The sequence below is a fragment of the Lissotriton vulgaris genome, chromosome 3_2, assembly GCF_964263255.1.
Source record: "Lissotriton vulgaris chromosome 3_2, aLisVul1.2, whole genome shotgun sequence".
Taxonomy (NCBI): Eukaryota; Metazoa; Chordata; class Amphibia; order Caudata; family Salamandridae; genus Lissotriton; species Lissotriton vulgaris.
In genome coordinates this window covers 230,656,336-230,676,743 of record NC_141690.1, presented here as the reverse complement: position 1 = coordinate 230,676,743, position 20,408 = coordinate 230,656,336, and the positions used below count along the sequence as shown (strand labels likewise).

General features: G+C 45.6%; 1 protein-coding gene across 2 annotated transcripts in view; it reads right to left on the bottom strand.

Annotated features, from left to right (window-relative positions):
* THNSL2 (threonine synthase like 2) overlaps positions 1-20,408 on the bottom strand; it is a 185,470-nt gene that overhangs the window by 11,909 nt on the left and 153,153 nt on the right. For both annotated transcript variants that reach the window (XM_086964274.1, XM_086964275.1), the window contains 2 exons: positions 15,947-16,072; positions 13,625-13,776 (listed from right to left, as the gene is read on the bottom strand). In XM_086964274.1, the coding sequence (XP_086820400.1) occupies positions 13,625-13,776; positions 15,947-16,072 (278 nt within the window). The remainder of the gene's footprint in view (positions 1-13,624; positions 13,777-15,946; positions 16,073-20,408) is intronic.

The window sequence follows — 20,408 nt, the reverse complement described above, 5'->3', positions numbered from 1 at the left end:
TGCGTGACATACTCCCCAGTTTCCCAGATGAACCAGGGACAGTATTGCCTTTGCATGTACTATTGGTGTCCGATGGGAGACATATGGTGTCAAAACTGTATACTAACATCCAAGCGCAGCGTCCACCTGTTGTGTCCAAAGCGCGAAATGACTGGAACTCTGACCTAGATACTGAACTCACTGACGAGCAATTGACGTATTGCTGCTCGGTCACGGCTAACATCTCGCCCAGCTGTCAATTGAAAATCATTCACTACAAGTTTATACAGAGATATTATAATACGCCAGTCAGGAAGCTGCGTTTTCACCTCAGACGAGGACAGGTGCGCACGGTGCCGCTCGGAAGGTGCGGGCTTCCTTTATTTGGCCTGGGAGTGTAGAGTGATACAGGACTATTGGACGCAGGTGCATGCTGCGATCCAAGTCATGATTGCAGGCCCTCTTCCACTAGACCCGGTGTTGATGCTGTTGGGGTATACCAAAGACATACCCAAATCAGACCGACGGTTTGTTGATATTGCGTTGCTCCTCGCCAAAAGGAGAGTAGCTTGCAGATGGGGGAGAGGCAGGGCACCAAAGTTTAAGGAGTGGCTGGACGATCTCACATACTGCCAAGACCAACATAGCATCTATGCAGACCTGATGCCCGTCCGTTGTAGACCCAGAGATATCTGGTCCCCGTTGCAGCTCTACTGGATATCCCAGGCGACTCACAGTGATACCTCTGGGGATGAGGGTCAGCTAGCTGGTCCCTGAACGAATGGATGTTGCCTGGTGCACGTATACAACTGCGACGCGCCTAACTGGTGGTAACAGGGTCTCCCTGCTCAAGAGGGGCGGGATGCTCAACGCCGGAACGGAGTTAAGGACTATAAGACACCTGCAAGTCGGGTACTGCCATGTACTGAACATGCGATGAAGGCCCCTCCGATATCCTAAAACAGTAGTCAAGTCGGGGTTATACATACACATTGGGTATTGCGATTAGACACATATAGGGATGGCCCTTGGGTGGTTGGACACCAGGTACCACCTGATGGCAGTCATCACTCAGAGTACCCACATTCTGCACATACAATCGGATGGAGTGCAAGCCCACCCTGGTTACCGCACACATGACACACTAGAACACATAGGGAAACTGATGATCGCCTGGTAGGGATTGAATCAGCCACACTACACGAGCAGCGCGATGCCTGTTCTCTATAATATGCACTGCAAGTAGCTGCGAGGGTATTGCAGCTTCCCCACTACCTATAACCCTAAAAACTTGGTGTGCTGAGCCCGGATACTGATACCTTCACCCTGCCGTCTACTGGGGGATGTTTTGCTGTTAAGGCATGATGGGATAAGCCAACCCACGTGAATGTACGCTTTTCAAATGAATGTACCACAAGTCTTATGCTGTATTTGATTGTTGATGCTGTAACTGTCATGTATCTCTGTTGACCGCAACAAATAAAGGTTTAAAAAAAAAAAAACTTATAATGTTTTGGCATATTAGGGACCCCCAGGGTCTCCCCTAGGTATCCCAGGGGTGGGGGGTCAGGTATTTATAAGGTACACCCTTAAAATTGAGTTTTTATATGCCTGGGTAAAGTGAAATTTCATATTTCACTCTCCACATATTGGTAAAGTGCTGCTCAAATTCGACTTTGATGCTAGGAGCACTGTGGAGGGAGACTGCAATATTTCTACAGATTCAGAACCCCTAAAGTCTCCCCTAGTTGCACATGGGGTGGGGTTCCTGTAGATACAAGGCAAGTACTTATTAAATATGTTTTTGTAAATCCTGGTGCTGGAAAAATGGCCCAATTCATTTTTCCCATTGCAAATTCCCTGTTACACAGGTTAACATGGTAGGAAGTTATTGAATAATAACTCTTGATAGGAGAGGGATAGAAATGCCATTCACAGACTTCCCAGAATGTTATTACGAAATCCAAGAATATCATATTGTTGAATTGCTCCTAAAGTGTACATACAAGAAGTTATAAGATTTTCTTGTTTGTAAGTCTAAATTCAGCCTTCCAGTGGTCTGCCCTGATTGGTCAGAGTTAAGTTGATTAGCAAGGCTGCCTTGAAGAGGCGATAAAGAGCCCCTGGGGTTAACCAGCTCTGTTGGCAGGGCAGTGTGCTGTTCCATAGGAATGCCAGGCCAAGAGGAGGAGTTGTAAACTATGTCCTTCAAGGAGGAGAGTAGAGACCAGTGTCATTTACAGCTCTGAACTTCCCACCTTAGGCAGATGGCAGGATTAAGGAAGGTATGAGAAGATGCAGGGGGAGAGTCTATGTAAATTAGCCATCTTAGGGGTGTGTTAAGCCAGCTCTTAACTCCTTGCTGGAAAATCAGCCATTATGGATTTGGAAGATTTGATGCACTCTGGGACAAAATAATGCCACACTCTACAGGATGTGGTCTTATATTGGAGGAGTTACCCTGCTCCCATTGGTCAGAAGTGACCTCCTGCTTGACCCAGAGAACTAGGAATAAGTATCTGAGAGGGGCAGAGCCCTCCATATCTGCTGCTTGAAACTTACTGAAGCAAGAGGTGCCCTGTTGAGCAATGTTGCTGTGCAAATATTTCGAAGGCCTGGCCTCTGAAGAATGCACCATCTGAAACTACAGCCCTGTAGATTATATTGCTGAAAAAGAACTAGAGAGTGGACTCCATGAAAGCTCCAGGTTAAAAGAGCTCATCTGGAACATGACCAACTAAATCTACACCTTGGAGAACCTCAGTGGATTTTTAAGGGTTTTGTACCAGTGGATTGTGGGAACTGAAGTCCTCAACTTTCAAGTACCATCTCGGAGCTTCCAGAACCTTGGAATGAGTTTTAGACATTTTGGGACCCCTTGAGGAACTTCCAATAGAAGTTCAAAAAGTTTGGAGAACTTTGAACCAACTTTGAAAAAAGCTCCATAGAGGGACCGACTCAACCTGGCCAGCCAGGCTGCCTGCCTTCAACTGCGAGCCGGCTAAGCCAACCAGGTTCGTACCGCTAAAAACTCCATCGCTCCAACTACCAGAAATTGACCAGGACTAGAGAAAATCTGAAACTGGCGAACCCTCACCGGATCCGGCTACATGAGGGGCATTGAGAGACCCCGCGAGAAAAAGCTCTAGAAAAGTTTCTAAGTTTGCTCGTAGAAAAGGTGACCGGGAGCAACCGCGAGAGCCTAGCCACCTGTTTTCCATCGCGTGCCGGTCTGGATTCCTGGGTTGCCCCGCTGTAGCAATCTTAAGAAAGTTTCTAAGTCCCCTCCAGGGAAGTTGACCGAGACCTCGTCACAAGTCAAGCCGGCGAACCCTCACCGAATCTGGACTGCCAGTGGCAGACCTACATTTGCCCCTACCAATAAACCACTTTCTAACACCTACCAAGTGGGTCGACCCTCAACTTGCCATCTAGCAAACTCAGATTGGCAATGTCCTCAGTTGGCTCAGGAGCATCCTCAGGTACCCCGTCAACCTGGTCTTCTTGGCAGCTGCTAGGGCTGTGTTTCCAGGTTCCAGGTATACTGGACTCCCTTTCCGTGCAGCAATGAACCTTGTGGTCATACAGACCCATTCAGGCAACCCCATCATCTACGTGACCTAAGCTCTACTTCCCAGATAGTGTGCTCCAGTTAGTTGCCCAACAGACAATCTACAGGCTTGGCAGGGCTCACACCTACTTTTAGAAAATCTGGACCTCACCTCCCACTCAAAGGGAACCAGAGCCACAAGTAGATGACTCTCAGAGTTGTCTGTGACTATGACTTGGTGTAATGTGTTAGGAAGGACCTGCTCTGAGGACACCAGCTGACAGCTTACAGTCCTAATGCTGGCTCCTGTGTCCGTCAGAGCCTCCACCAGTTGCCCATAGATGGTGACTAACTGCCAGTACTTGGAACTATTGGCAGGCATATGGACTTTTGGCACCATCTCCTTATCCCCCCAGGGACACTAGAGTCACCATTGTCTGCTCCCCAAAGCTAACTGGGACCACCACCTCCCCAAGCACTTCACTCGCAAACTCAGGTGTCTATCCCCCGGTGGGGGGCTGTGCCCTCATGGGACATCTGGAGTTGCCCTTGTAACGCTCATATTTGAAAACACACATGACATTGGGAGACAGACCTCCCTATCTGTTTGTCAAAGAATCATTTTTTCTTGGGTTCACGCTGGGACTGGTCACCACTGTTTTCTTGGGAATTATTTTGGGGTCCTTTTGAGAACTCCTTACTTTTAATTTGTTTCTCCCCCTCCCTCTTTCTTCTGATGGGACCCCTGAGCTTACTTTTGGGAGTCCTCCCAAAGCCTTTTTGGACACTCTGGTGCTGAACCAGAGGTCTACCTCTTTAGCAAGCTTCCCGGGGTCAGTCAGCATGCTGTCCACTAGGTCCTGGTGCAGCTCTGTAGAGCAAGTATTGAGCATGCAATCCTTGAGAAACATGCTGTACAGCCCATTACAATCACTAACTCTGCTGCCCTCACCCGCCATTCAGTCCCTTGTTAGAGTACTCCAATAAATCCACCCAAGACTGGTTGGGGAGTTTGTGGACCCCCCTGAACCTATGGCGATACTTTTCAGGGCCCAGCCCCAATTTGACTAGAAGGATGGCTTGCCTGGTTTGGTCCTCTACTTCTAGTGTAAGAATTATGTCCCTCCCCTTTGGAGGCATAAGCTTCCATTCACCATCACCCTCCAGTGCTCCTTTGGGATCTCATCCCTCACCACATAACTGATTCCAGGTCTTTGGGGATCCAGACCTTATCGCCGTCCACGAGAGATACAAGGCCCTGTGCCAAGGAGGCGTCGCACAACAGTGGTTATGATGAGGCAACGAGTTGCGATGCGATGCAGGTCTTTGTGAAGTTTCTGATCTCCGCAGCAGCTGCGATGCATTGGTTCTGTTTGGGTTTGCGCCACGCAGCCGAGGAGATTTGTTGGTTCCATTGGAGGCTGGCAAGCACCTTAGGCCAACTTCCAAGGGTCAAGAACTGAGGTGGCACCATCTAGCAGGGTAGACTCGCAGATGGCAGAGTCTAGGTGCAGGGTTGTTGGACACCTGTTGTGTCCCTGAGGCTTCAGATCAAGAAGACAGCTAACCAGCCCTTGAAGTCGCTCTCGGGTTCTGGATTCTAGAGATGCAGGTTCAGTCCTTCTCAAATAGGCAAGAAGGCAGCAGGGCAGCAATCCTTCAGAGGAGCAGTCCAGCACATTGGCAGTCCTTTCAGCAGCACAACAGTGTTTCTTCCTGGCACAGTACCCACAGGTCCCAAACTGTACTGCAGAGTTTGTGTCTGAGGTTCAGTATTTATATCTAGTCTTTAAAGTGGGGGGCACAGTTCTAGAGGTTTCCCTTTGAATTCCCCAGACATCTTGCCTTCCTTGTCCTGGTCCCAGACTAACTACAGGGGTTATGCAGGCCTTTATGTGGAGGAAGGGCACATCCTGTTCAAGTGTAAGTAGTGCTGGATCTAGCTCTGCCCTCCTATCCTGCCAGTGGTGACCCATCCGTGCACATTTAAGCCCTCTATTGCGTGTGGCTGTCTAGGAGGAATACACAAAGTCCAGCTGTCAGTTACACCCAGTCATGTGACCAAAGACAGGCTACAGACACTAAATGGCTAATGCAGGAAAATACCATCTTTCTAAAAGTTGTTTTAAAATCCTGGGGATTGGCCCTGGTGCTTCAGTAAGGCTAGGCCACCTTAAATATATTCCTAACAACAATTGCCAGTACTGATAACTCTTTTAGACACTTGTTTCTGAACGCTCTTTTTAATTTCAGTAAATATTCATTTTTTTCGTTTTTAAAGCAGGTTTTGAAAACTATTCAGATACAGGGACATGTTGAGGACAAACATAAATGCACAATTCATACATCAACAATTATTTTGATACCCTCCCAACATACATATACACAAACTAAACATAAAACATATTGATTATTTTTAACAGTCAATAATTTAGAACGTGTTTAATTGAATCAAAAAGCCTTGACAGTTCTACCTTATTTTTGCACAACCAGGAAGACCGATATGTTGATGTTCTAAAGACACCTATCAACTTCCTACATCAATGAGCTACGTAACCATGCAAAGCCATGATCCTATGCACAGGGAGTATACTCAATCAATGTATTCCATTTCCCTTCTCTTCAAGTCTCATTTCATTGTGTGCATGATTACGTTGTTGTCGTTGATGCGTTTCAAACCCGTACTGTGATTTGAGGGTTGTCTTCAGGACACAGAACTAATATGAACTCAAGTTCATCGACTAAGGGCCTGCTGCTACGACCTCTTCACTTATCGGATATCCGAATCTCTAGTTCAATCAATCAATCAATCATTTGTAGAGGGTCTCAAGGCGCTGTGGGGTTAGGGGTGGTGGGGTGCTGCTACTGCTCGAACAGCCATGTCTTGAGAAGTCTCCTGAAGGTCAGTAGGTCTGGGTCTGTCGCAGGTGGATGGGGAGGTGTTCCATGTCTTGGCGGCGAGGTGGGAGAATGATCTGCCGCCGGTGGTCGTTCGATGGATGCGAGGAATGGTGGCGAGGGGCGAGGTCAGCTAAGCTGGAGGTTCGGTGTGTAGAAGGTGAGTCGTTTGTTGAGGTATGTTGGTCCGGTGTTGTGGAGTGCTTTGTGAGCGTGGGTGAGGAGCTTGAAGGTGATCCTCTTGTTGACGAGGAGCGAGTGCAGGTCTCTCAGGTGGACAGTGATGTAGCTGTGGCGGAGGATATCGAGGATGAGGTGATCAGAGGCGTTCTGTATGCATTGAAGTCTTCTCTGGAGTTTGGCCATGATTCCCGCGTAGAGGGCATTGCCGTAGTCCAGTCTGCTGCTGACTAGGGTGACCAACTGGCATTGGTGCAAATTCAGGACGGTGAGTGTAAAAATTCAGGACAAAGGGTCAAAATTCAGGACACAAATTCAGGACAGGAGGTCAAAATTCAGGACAAAACTTCAGGACAATTGGATAAGTTTTACAGACACATCAGAGGTCGCGCAATAGTATATAAGTAAGCCCAGCCATATCCAAACATATTAAACCATTTGCAAACCTATCCATCATGTATCCTTCCATCTATCATTTCACTCATCCATCCCTTCATTCATCCTTTCACTCATCCATCCATTATCCATCCATCCACCCTTTCACTCTATCCATCTGTACACTCATCCATCCACTCTTCTACCCATCCATCCATTCACTCATCCATTCAGCCATTTACCCTTTCACCCATCCAGCCATCCTTTCACTTACTATCCATCCACCCAGTCACTCATCCTTCCACCCTTTCAGTCATCCATCCTCCCTTTCTCTCTCCATCGACCATTTCACTTAGATATCCTTCCTTCCTTCCATCCATCCACCCATCTACTCATCCACTCATGAATCCATCCATTGACCCTATCACTCATCCATCCTTTCTCTCATCCATTTATCCTTTCACTCCTTCACTCATCGATTCATCCTTTTGGCCATCTAACTTCCTTTTCACTCACTGACTCTTCCATCCTTACATCCACCCTTTCGCTCATCTGTCCATCCATTCACCCTTGCACTTATCAGTTCATCAATCCATCCATCATTTCACTCATGCATCCACCCACTCACTCAATCCTCATCCACCTTTTCACTCATCCATCCTTTCACTCATCCATCCACCCTTTTACCCATCCAGCTACCCTTCCACCCATACATCCAGCTATTTACCTTTTCTCTCTTCCATCCTTCCACTCACTCATCTATCCATCCATCCTCTCATTATCCATGTATTCAATCTTTCATTCATCCATTCACCCTTTCACTAATGCATCCAGCCATCCTTTCACTTGCTCACTCGCCCACCTTTTCATATTATTTTTGAGCTGAGCCTTTTTGAGAAGAGGCCCGTCAAGAACTTCACCCTCGCTGCAGGAGCCATTCCAGGACTGGGACAGAAGCCACCCAGGGCAGAGACAGGATCCAACACAGGGGGGGACAGGAGCCATTACAGGCCGGGGGACGGGACGACAGGAGCCATCACTGGGGGGGGGGGGGACGACAGGAGCCATCACAGGAGGGGGAACAGGATCCACCAGGGTGGGCACAGGGGTGGGCATGCAGTATTCTAGTATCATCTTGGTCTCTTCCAGGGTGGGGTAGGGCCAGGGGCGGCTTGTGGATTTTGAAAGTGGTGGCGCGAAAAATGTTGTACCCAAGCGAGCGAAGCGAGCAAACCCGAAACACAAAAGGAGGGTGCACAAGAATTTTTTTTTAAAAATGGATTCAAATGGCGGCTTTTACACCACATTTTTACTGCAAACTGGAGAAAAACGGGGATCCAAATATAGCATGTTAAAGCACAAATATGAAGAAAACATTAGAAACAGATCAAAAATTAGCCCAATCCTCTAAATGGTCTGCTTGCAAAATGACCCCCAAGCCAAGCACACCCAACCAACGGAAACAGGCCCTATAAGTGTGTCTCGTATTATTTATCTGGAGAGGCAATGACACATGAAGCACAATACCAGTGGGGCAGCACACTATGCGAAGTATAGATTTTTAGCTTAACAGTGTTAAGCAACGCTCATAATTACATTGGCCACCCCTACGAGAGAAACCACCACCCCCCCACCCACCCCCCCCAGTTTTTTCATTCCACTTAAAGCTCTGCACACATAGAAGTGTGTGTGTGTTTCTTTTGTATATGGAGGGAGCAATGGTAGAAACTAAAGGCTGCACATTTCATGATGTTGCATGGGCGCATGGTAGAAATGAAAGGCCCCAAGGGTGAATTCACCGGATGTTGAGTCAATCTGTACACAGGTTTTGGAGAGATTGATTGTCTTGGAGAGTTTCTATAGCTATCAGTGATAGCGAGACACATGTGATTTCGCAAAACACATCACGTATAAAAGCAAAACGAGTCTATTAACCCACGGTCTTCTTTCGGGGGTACAGGAGTCCTTTAGGCCCACAGGTGCCCCCTAATCAATCAGAGGGGCCCTTATTCAGCCGAAAGCCAGTAAATATCTGTCAGATATGGGATGCTCAGGTGACTCTCTTCACAATCTTGGGGCTTGGCGGGTGGGGACAACTTGCATGACACCATTGTCTTCTTGAAACAAACACATGCTCCGCCTTCGTACAGACCCCATATAACTATAACAGCGGGGCAGCAATAAAGCTATCTGTCAGCCTTTTATCATTAAAGACATTATCGTTTTTTACATAAGCACCCTTGACTGGCCAATGAATGAAGTGCGACTCAGAGTCTCGGCTCGAGTGTGAAGCAGCCTTTCACGGAAGTACTATTATGATGAACAAGCAGGGTGAATATTTCCCTTCCCACGTCCTCCCAGCCAGTGTTCCGGGGTAACCCTCTCACATGGATTGTTTCAAAGTTGGGTGCTTAGCCATGCCTTCCCTTACCTGCAACTAATGACCTGCAGCTGTTCCTCATCTCTTCGGAGCAGTGGGGCAGCATACTATGCTAAGTACAGATTTCTTCTAACCTAAAAGTGTTAAGCCACGCTCATTATACATCAGCCCCCCCAACGAGAACCCCCACCACACCCAGTTTTTTTCATCCTACCTAAAGCCCTCCACAGAGAAGTGTGTGTGTGTGTTTCTGTTGTATATGGAGGAAGTCATGGTAGAAACGAAAGACCGCGCATTTCATGTTTTCATTTAAATGATGAAATGCGAGGCTTTTGGTTTCTACCATGACTCCCTCCATATACAACAGAAACACACGCTGGGTGTGTGTGTGTATGTTTCATGGGCGCATTGTAGACAAAAGGCCAGGAACACTCATTTCAAATAAAATAAAATGAGTGTCCCTGGCCTTTCGTTTTTACCATGCGTCCATCTATAACATACACACAGCGTATGTGTGTATTCTGTATATGGAGGGAGGCATGGTAGAAACAAAAGGCCAGAGACACTATTTTTAAATAAATTATCGTCACCGCTCTGACAGCAGAAAAAGACAGAGCAGTTGCAAGTAAAAGCATTGCAAGAGTTTGGCCTCGGTCATCTGAATTTAAAATGACCAAGCACTCTCCAAGCCTTCTAAGGTAACAGCGCGTTGTAACACATCTACTTGCAAAACTGCCCACTGGCAGATTAAAGGCAAAGCTAATCACAGGCACAATCAAAAGAGAGGCCCCGTGTCTGGTCGGAGTATGAGCCGACCTCTGGTGCAAGGTAGGTAAATTTATGAGTACATCTTGCAAATTCCTAACATGTTAAGCTTTCTCTTTTCAGTCGTAATACTCTCCTGATGAATCGCTAATGCGCCGAGTGATAAGAGAGGGAGCGATCTCACCAGAATAGAAGCTGTACAGACAAGTCCATGCAGCAGGTGTATTAACGCACAGAATTATCCATCTACGACTGGACCATGCAGCGCTTACTCACACAGTAGATACATTAACGACTGAGCTTTCGTATTGCATTTCCACATTACTCTTTATTGCGTCCCTCTTTTCTAGCTCGGGTTTTGTTTTCCCTGTAGTGACGAGGCAGCAGGGAGCACCCATTCTTGCAGGAATGCTCTCAGGCCCAGAAAGCAGTGTTCCCAGCTTTCAGACCTTCGCATTTCTGACCTATCTTTGGTGTCACAGTAGCCCTGGGCAGAAATGGAATGTGTGAAGCCCCTCTAAATTGTGAAGACATGGCGTATTCAGGACTGTTTGCATCTGAATAGATGCTCCTGAAGCTTCCCCCCCCACCCCCCCGTCACCAAGCACCTCTTAACAGCTCATCAAGGGCTGGAGGTGTGAGGCCATCCCGCTGTGCCTCGCCAATGCTGCGGGGTATCTTAGCTTTGCAACAGCCTCGGAGTTAAGAAGGGAGGTGGGTGTAAACTGTGCCCGGTTAAAATTACGGACAAATGGCGTCCGTTAAAGGATCCTTCACGGACTACGGACAGATGGCCGAAATTACGGACTGTCCGTGAAATTTACGGACGGTTGGTCACCCTACTGCTGACGAGGGCTTGGGTGACCGTCCTTTTGGTTCCGATGGGGATCCATCTGCAGATCTTGCAAAGCATGCGGAGGGTGTTGTAACAGGAGGAGGAGATGGCATTGACTTGCTGGGTCATTGATAGTGTTGAGTCCAGGATGAATCCCAGGTTGCATGCGTGGTTGGTGGGTGTCTGTGCCGCTCCCAGCGTGGCTGGCCCCCAGGAGTCGTCCCAGGCGTAGGGGGTGGAGCCGAGGATGAGGTCCTCCGTCTTGTCAGAGTTCAGTTTCAGACAACTGTTCTTCATCCATTCTGCGACGGCCTTCATTCCTTCGTAGGTTGGTTTTGGCGGTGGCGGGGTCCTTGGTGAGGGAAAGGATCAGCTGGCGGTCGTCGGTGTATGAGAGGATGTTGAGGTCGTGTGATCAGAGTATGTTGGCGAGCGGTGCCATATAGACGTTGAAAAGGGACGGGGCTGAGGGATGATCCTTGGGGTACGCTGCCGAGGATCTTGGTGGCTTCGGATCGGAGTGTGGGGAGGCGGACCCTCTGGGTTCTGCCGGTGAGGAAGGAGGTGATCAAGTCCAGGGTTTTGTCGCGGATCCCTGCGTCGTGGAGGCATGTGCGTAGGGTGTGGTGGCAGAAGGTGTCGTAGGCAGCCAAGAGGTCCAGGAGGATGAGGCCCGCGGTTTCGCCGTTGTCCAGCAGGGTCCTGATGTCGTCAGTGGCAGCGATGAGGGCCGTTTAGGTGCTGTGGTTGCTACGGAATCCGGATTGGGACACGTCCAGGATGTTGTTCTCCTCGAGGAAGCAGGTCAGCTGCATGTTGACAGTTTTCTCGGTGGCTTTCGCCGGGAACGGGAGCAGGGAGATGGACCCGAAGTTCTTGAGGTCCTTTGGGTCCACCTTGATTTTCTTGAGTAGGGCGTTGATCTCGGCGTGTTTCCAGCACTCCGGGAAGGGGGAGGTCTCGAAGGAGCTGTTGATGATATTCCGGAGTTGGGGTGCGATGATGGTGCCTGCTTTGTTGAAGATGTGGTGAGGGCAGAGATCAGACGGTGAACCGGAGTGGATGGTGTTCATTATTTTGATGGTGTCGTTGACGTGGTTCCAGGAGAGCAGGAGGCCGGTGTGGTTGGGAGGCGGTGAGTTTGAAGTGTCGGCGGCTGTCGGGGCGGTCTGGGTGTTGAAGCTGTCGTAGATGTCTGCGATCTTGCGGAGAAAGAAGGTGGCTAGGGAGTCACAAAGGTCTTGAGACAGCGGGATGTCGTTGGAGCTGGGGTTGGTGAGTTCTTTCACAATGTTGAAGAGCTCTTTGCTGTTGTGTGCATTGTTTTTGATGTGTTCCTTGAAGGAGGTCCTTTTGGCGGTTCAAATGAGTTGGTGGTGCTTGTGGCTGGCATTCTTGAGGGCTGAGTTGATTGTCTTACTGCATTTTTCTTAGTTCCAAACCACCAGTCAATGGTGTATGTATTCTTCGGCAGGTCAGAGCTTGGTTCCTTTGCTCATCTGTCTGCCCGCTCCGAATCAAACAATAGCTTTAATTTAAAATCTGACTTCACCATAAGTTAGGATTTTTCATTGCAATTCCAAAGAAACCAAACATGAACTGGTTAACTTTTCCCGTTTGGAAATTACAACTTATTAAATGTAATAAGATAACTCCAATATTAGCTTATGGGAGAGGTAGGCCTTGCAGTATTGAAAAACGGATTTAAATGTTTTTCACTACCAGGACATGTAAAACTTAAAAGTACATGTCACGCTTTAGATACACTACACCCTGCCCGCTGGGCAGTCCAAGGCCTACCTTTGCGGTGACTTATATGCATTAAAAAGGAAGGTATAGGCCGGTAAAAAGGTTTTTTTTCCAGATTGAAATGACATTTTAAAACTGCACAAACAGGTTACAAAGTCAGGCCTGAATCATGTTTGAAGGACCACTTAAGTGAGTAACACAATCAGTACTACAGGCCCACTAGTAGTGTTTAATTTATAGGCCCTGGGTACATGTAGTGCCACTTTACTAGGAACTTACAAGTAAATTAAATATGCCAGTTCAGGATACCTCAATGTTGCCAAGGTTTAAGGAGTGAGCACATGCACTTTAGCACCGGCTAGCAAAAAGGAGATCACCAAAAAGGGAAGGAGGAAGGCAAAAAGTTTGCGGGAAGACCACTCTAAGGCTGACAGGTCTATCACAAATCAACAGTACTGTCAAACACAACGAAATACACTCTGGAAACACACAGGAGAAAACTAGCATAAACATACCAAACCCTCTTGTGCACAACACTGCATCAGTAATGCTCACATAGAAATCACTATGGTTGCACTTGGAGGTGTGCGGTATTCTTTTCCATCATGGCAATTCTGCCTGTTTGCTTTAATAAACATTTAGAAATGATTTAGAAAGCCCTCAATTACTGTCAAGCCATTTATGTTTATGTATTTCCTGTTTTCAGAGTATATGGTAAAGGAGAGAAACAACTGGCTTTGCTATATTTACCCGTTTTTTATTCCCCTAGACATAAAAACACTAGCCCTACCTGGATGGAACACGCAGTCTGATAGACTGGTAGTTGCATTTGATGTTCAGGAGAGAAGAACAGGCGAGGACATTTTTCACTCTTAACACAAATGAAACTTAATTGAGCCCAAGTGTTCAGTACCTGTGTTGCTGATTGTCAGCCTGCTTGTAGTGATAATGCACAGCCACCGCAGAATGAGGACACAGCAGATAGTGATTTTCCTCCCAGCATCGGGACATTGTTTGAATAATGTCCTCATCAGAGGCAGAAAAGGAACTCATCCCTTCGGTGATCTGCAATTGAAGAGAATATTAAAGACAGTGAAGGATGAATCCCAAATAACCACACAGAAAAGAACAGCATATTTTGGTCTGCAGCATACCAACATAAGGGCAAAACTGGAAAACGCATTGCTTAGTCCTGGATTTGAAGTTCAAGGTGTGGGTTTCCCTCCTATATTCTGAGTAAATGCAGAATTAATTCTCCCTCTTTCTCAAAAAGCTGAAAACAGAGGCCTCATTTACAGAAATTCCTATATCTGCATCCATAGGTTTACTCCTCCGGTTTAGTGCAGATTTATAACGTTTTCCCAAGTACTCCTGGAAAACGTTTGTGAGTTACCCATTATGTCTATGTAAAAGCAAATGTGCTTACTTAACTAAACATATTTCACAACTGTGAATGCAAAAATGCCTTTGCATTAATGCACTTGCATGCAATTGGATTTTTACATTGTGTTTCACTTTGCCCACGAGGAAATACTTTACCCCAAGTTTTTGAGAATGTTCTCTTCCCACTGCCCCCATGACATTATTTACTCCTGTCCTAGCCAAAGAAAATATTTTACTATTTTCAGTTTAGTATTTTTGTAGCTCACTGTAAATAACACAAACCATCAATTCATAGTTCTTTGAAAAGGATCCTACTGTTCCTACAGATGAACCCCTGCATCAAACTATTAAATCCTTAGAGTGATCTCACATGGATTCCTGTAAAAGAATCTAGACAGTATCCCCGAGAGAAAATAGGGAAACTTTAAAGGATGCAGAACCTAGAGTCAAGTCTCTGTATACCCTTATAAAAAAAATGGATTCTGCCATTCTATAAGCAAGTTAAGATCCATTTTCATTAACCACAAATGCATACCAACTGAAATATCGATGGGCCCTATTGTATCTGCTCGTAAGTGCTCACTGCAGGTTTCTCTACTGTCATGAATGGAGTTCAGACCAATCAAAGGATGAATGGAGTTCAGAACCCTTCCCAGTGGAGCGAGCAGTGCAGAGGTTGTAAGCACCTAGAACGGCATATCTGGAACTCATTAACAAACATTTGCAATCGATTTCTCACACTTCCAATTCACCTTTATATTACACCTTGAAAAGACCCAGGCATGCACAGAGATGAAAATAAGGAAGGGCCTAAGAATACCCCCATTTCTTAAAACGTGTGGTAGAAAAGGAGGCTTCACATAATCAAAATAATTTCCTAAGTGAAGAAAACAAAAAACTCAATATTTACATGCACACTGAAACTATGCCTGCCAATTTTCATCAGAGCAAAAGGTTCAAAGGCATACTGATCAACTAAACTCCATAATGCTATAAAATGTATGAAAATTACACATTTTCCTCCGGTGTGACTCAGACCATGAAAGATCCAGAAAACCTTGTAAATCGCTGCTTTGGCACACAAGGAATGGCAGGGTGTTCGAGTCGGATCCTTTTCAGCATAGCAGTATGTGATAAATTTACCTAAAACAAATCATTACCCATTAAGTGGGTCCCTGATCTACACACTGGAGGCTGACAGCCGTTTTTGTGTAGCAGGGATGAAAGGTCTCTTGCATGGCTCCGGAGAGTGTGCTCCCTGCCCTGCTGTATGTGGCTTTTCATATACAGTCTCTGTTTTCTTTTTGCCCCAGTGAGTTGTGCTCTGAGGCAGAGGAAGCACCTGGGCTTTGTGGGCAGGCGGTGGTGAAAGCGTAATCTCTAGTGAGAGGACATGCCTTTTTATTGGTCCTCTTGGGGAGGATATGCCTCTGACCCTCCACATATCGAATGTTCTGCGACTCTTCCTTAAGACGGTCTTTCATTTCCATGCATGTGGAAGATGTGTGGATATTGTGTGTACACCATATGTGTGATGTGGGTTGAGTACAAGGACTGTGTACAGGTTCATAAGCCTGCATGGTGGAATCCATTTTGGATTCTACATGTGTGTAGAAATGGAAATAATATAAAAGGTTTCGCGAGTCTCCCTTTAGAAGGTTTTTCATTCCATTAATGTAAGGTTGTTGTGTTTGACTGTGTTTTCAGTGTCTAATCCTCATCAGCTCCTTTAGTAAGCTCTGGACCAACCCAGTAAGCTCTGAATGGCCTGACACTACTCGCACCAGGTCTCACATTTGTGTTAATCTGGTGTATGCTGTGAACTTAAATTACAATAAATCCCTTGCCAGACCTTCTTGTGAAGAATTTCTGGAAGTTTAAGCTTTTTGGTCCTTTGGAACTCTTCCATTATTTTTCTGATGAAACTGCTGTCCGAGTCCATAAGCAACCAGAAGATCCTCTCCATGTTGTAAGGTTCCTGTTCAGAAGAGAGAGGGAGAAGGAAAGCCATAAAATATATACTCCACCTGTGATAGACAAAACTTAAACACAAGTATTCATGTCAGGACCTTTAGAATCATTTATTATCATTTATTTATTTAGAGCCACATGCATCAAGCTAAAAACCGGTCGCAAACTGGCAGATCCTCAGAATCTGCCCCTTTGCGACCGGTATTTTTGCATTTGGGATGCATCATCCCAAATGCAAAAATCGCAATTTAAGGAATCTCTAAATTGAGATTCCTTCAATTGCAATTGCATTTAAGGAATCCCAAATTGAGATTCCTTAAATGCAATGCATCAAAGTAAAAAAATTAGCGATTTCGCTAATAGGAGTAGCAAATTACCATGAAGTTCATCTTCATGGTAATTTGCAAAAACTTTGAGAAATGCACTTTTGTGCATTTTTCAAAGTTTCATGTTGCGCACATACATGCCCTAAGGGCATGTGTGTGCGCAATATATGTGCACAGATCAATTTCAGGGGTGCAACAGTGTCCTTTGGACACCCCTGCACCCTTGAAATTGCATTCTCAATTTGCGATTCGCTAATTGCGATTCGCAAATTGAGAATGTCTTCCCATTCATTCCTATGGGCGTCTAGGCCCATAGGAATGAATGGGTAGGTATTCCTTAATTGCGACTCGCAATTTGCGAGTTGCAATTAAGGAATATTAAGAAATCGCATTTTGTTTAGCGATTTCTGCATGCATAGCCTTTTGCTATTCCTTATTAGCGAATCCTTTTTTTTCGCTATTAAGGAATCGCAAATGGCATTGTTGATGCATGTGGGCCTTATTCTTAGAAGTAACTTGGATCCAAACCCTCTAAATCCCACAGCATCATATTTGTACTAAACAAGGTTTTAAAATCTTCCAATGACATGTTGCAACGAACATATCGACCTCACAACAGTCATGCAGTAGCTTTTTTCATGGACACATCCTATCATTTATAATCAACGCCTCACAATTGCCATAGTGAGGCAAGTCACATTAGAGGAGAGCGCTTGATAAGAGAGTGAATAACTTGAAAATTCAGGCAATCATCTCCGCTGTCCAGTTTGGATCGCTGTTGACGGTGATGGAGCCTAAGTGTTAACTGATGGCTACTTTTATCAAAAGATCATTGCGACAATAAATTCTTGATGAAGACAGGTTAAGTTGAAAAACTTGTGAAGTACATGATGCATAATAACAGCATGCAGTGTTTGAACACGATGATGCGAAAATGAAAACAATGAGAACTACATATAACCACAGATACGTGCTGAGAGAAAATAAAATATATATTAACATAGAAAGTTTCATAATAACATTATATTACATTAAAATATGAAAATATATAACTGCATTATGAGAATATTGTTGAGAGTTGCTTAAGTAGAAAGACTTGCCATAGTTTAAATAGGAGTTTCTGTAACGTTTATGCAAAAATACATGCATCTCAGAGTGACACAATGATTTGTTTTGAAAATGCTAACATGCAAGAGATGCTAATAATAAATATTTTAACAGTACTTAATCTAATAACCGAAATAATGCACGCAATCGGATTGCCTTTATGAAATGTGTGCTTGATTATAATATTGAATGGCAGTAATTCAGCTAAATTTCATGAAGTCCTCAAAAGCTTTTCCTGACCTGCTCAAATGTAAAATCATACGAAGCAGCCACTTCAGCCACTGTGAGAACTTTCTGTGAAGTTTCTTTTCTGGATTGGTTAACAAAGGACTCGCTTCTTTCTAAGGAACATAGCCATAGAAATGTAAGAATATTATTGCAAACCCAGGGAAAGGCGCTCGGGAACGGATGGACTGTGAGCAAAATAAAGTTCCACCTACTTCCGTGAAAGTGACAGAAGAGGAATACAATTGAACTTAATGAATCTAATGAAATTTGCAAAAGGATTACTTAATTCTTCCGGATTTTTGTGATTCACCAATCACTCCTAAAACGGCCCACTGTGAGTGGGCAATGAGAACCCCATGGACTGATTAAATTGATACATTAAGGGGTGTAAACCAGGAACTTTTTGAGGTATAATTGCCCCATCGAAGAAGGAGTCGGGGCTGGCTGTCATTTTCCATTTTCCCTGCCTGGCATGCAATGGAACTGACTTCTGATTCCTATTGACTCCCTTATGCTATTCCCATCTATACTGGGTGGCAAAGTCCTTAAATGAACTGAACTATCCTTATCTGCGACCCTGGAACCTGTACTTTTCCAGCTGGTAAAATTGAGCAGGAAATAACGTTTCAGCTGAAGGGTTAGTTGACTCCTTCTGTGGCTAGAGTTGCTGCAGTTCAGACTCAGCCAGATCTATTTGAAGACAAACTGAATCGACCAGCCTTGCTTTGGTTTGTATGATTGTTAACTGAATCTCGAAACTCATTTTGTTTCTCTCCACAGACAAGCTTCCAGCGGTCTTTTAATGCTCTGAACTGCATTGTGATGCTACGTGTACGATTGACTGTGTCATTAAATCTGATTTCAAAGGCAAATTCTTGATCTGTTCATCCAAACTGAGGTTTTAGATAAATGTTTTTCATGAGTTATCTTTAGCAGTTCTGTCTCATTCTTTTAGACATATTTCTTGTCTCGAGGTGTTTGTATAAGTGTCTGAGAAAAGCTATGAAATGGGTTTGTGAGATAACAATTATTTCATTCCAGGTCCTCATAGAATAATTGTTTCACGTTCTCCAAGTATTCTAGTCCCTATTAGCTCAACAAAAAGAACCATTGGAGGACCTTGGTTCCCGGAATTCAGGTAGACAGTTGAGAATTCTGTGTGTTCATAAAATAGGATGAAATTAGCCTGATGATTTAAAGTTTGGTTAGATGTAAAGAGAAAAATTTAGCAAGCTTCACACTGCATCAATGGCTACCATTAGCAAAAAAGCTTTTGTAAATTCTCAAACGAGAAAAAGATGTCGTGAATATTTGTTATGTTATGTTATATATTGTCTTGTATAGCGCACGGCTACTCAAAAAGAGTGTCCCGGCGCTTTTATTGAGCCCTGTAGCAGAATAACACAACACAGTGATATAAAAACAGATTAAAAGAAACAGAAGCAGAGGGAAAAAAGGCCTAAAGGGCAAACAGCCAGGTTTTAAGGCCCTTCCTGAAGGCAAGCAAGTTAGTAGCTCCGCGTAATGTCAACGGCAAAGTGTTCCACAACTGTGGCGCCAGCAACCCAAAGGAGCGGCCTCCAATGCGGGCTCTTTTAACTCGCGGGACCACCGCAAGAAACAAAGATTCAGATCTTAGAGATCGAGCCGGATGGTAAAAGGCGAGTCTCCTTTGGAGATACTTTGCTCCCACAGCATGAAGAGCTTTATAGGCCAAGGTCAAGGCCTTAAAGGCAATCCGCTTCCGGATAGGCAGCCAATGAAGCGACTGCAACAGGCCAGCTGCGCTGGCTCGCCTATTTAGGCCATAGATGGCCCTCGCTGCCGCGTTTTGAACAACTTGCAACCACTGCAATAGATATCCCGGCAGGCCCAGATAGAGGACGTTGGAATAATCCAGTCTTGAGCCGATCAAGGCCTGCACGGTCCTCTTCCTATGCTCCTCTGAGAGAAGAGGCAGAAACTTCCGGAGCATCTTGAGGAGACCAAAACATGTTCCCGTTAAACCAAGGATCTGCGATCTCAACGTCAGACCCTTGTCCATCTTGACCCCCAGGTTCTTAGCCAGCTGGGACGAACAAGACGGGGGGGAACATATTAATAGGCCACCATGCCTGCCAGTCCGGATCCGATGAACAGCCGAAGAAGAGTACCTCAGACTTATCTGAGTTGCACTTGAGGCTGTTCAGCTGGAACCATTTAAAAAATGCCCCAAGGCATTCCCGGATACTCTCTCCATCAAAATCTCCTCCTTTCTTACACAAAAAGAGGAGCTGGGTGTCATTGGCATAGGATACGATCTGGGCCCCGAAAGACTCCGCCAATGCCGCCAAAGGGGTCATAAAGATGTTATAAAGAGTCGGGCTCAACACAGAGCCCTGCGGAACTCCGACTCCCAGAGCGGCATCACGGCCGAGTTAGGAGAGGCCCAGACTGTTTGTCGACGGCCAACTAAAAAAGATCTAAACCAGCTGAGCACCGTCCCCCTCAGACCGATCTCATAGTCTGGCGAGAATACCCTCATGGGGGACGGTGTCAAAGGCTGCCGACAGATCTAACATGACAAGCATGGCTTTGCCCCCGGAGTAAAGTACCTCTTTAATGGCTTCAGACACCTCCAACAGCGCCGTCTCGGTGCTTAGGTTGGGGCGGAAGCCAGATTGAGTAGCATGCAGTACATCG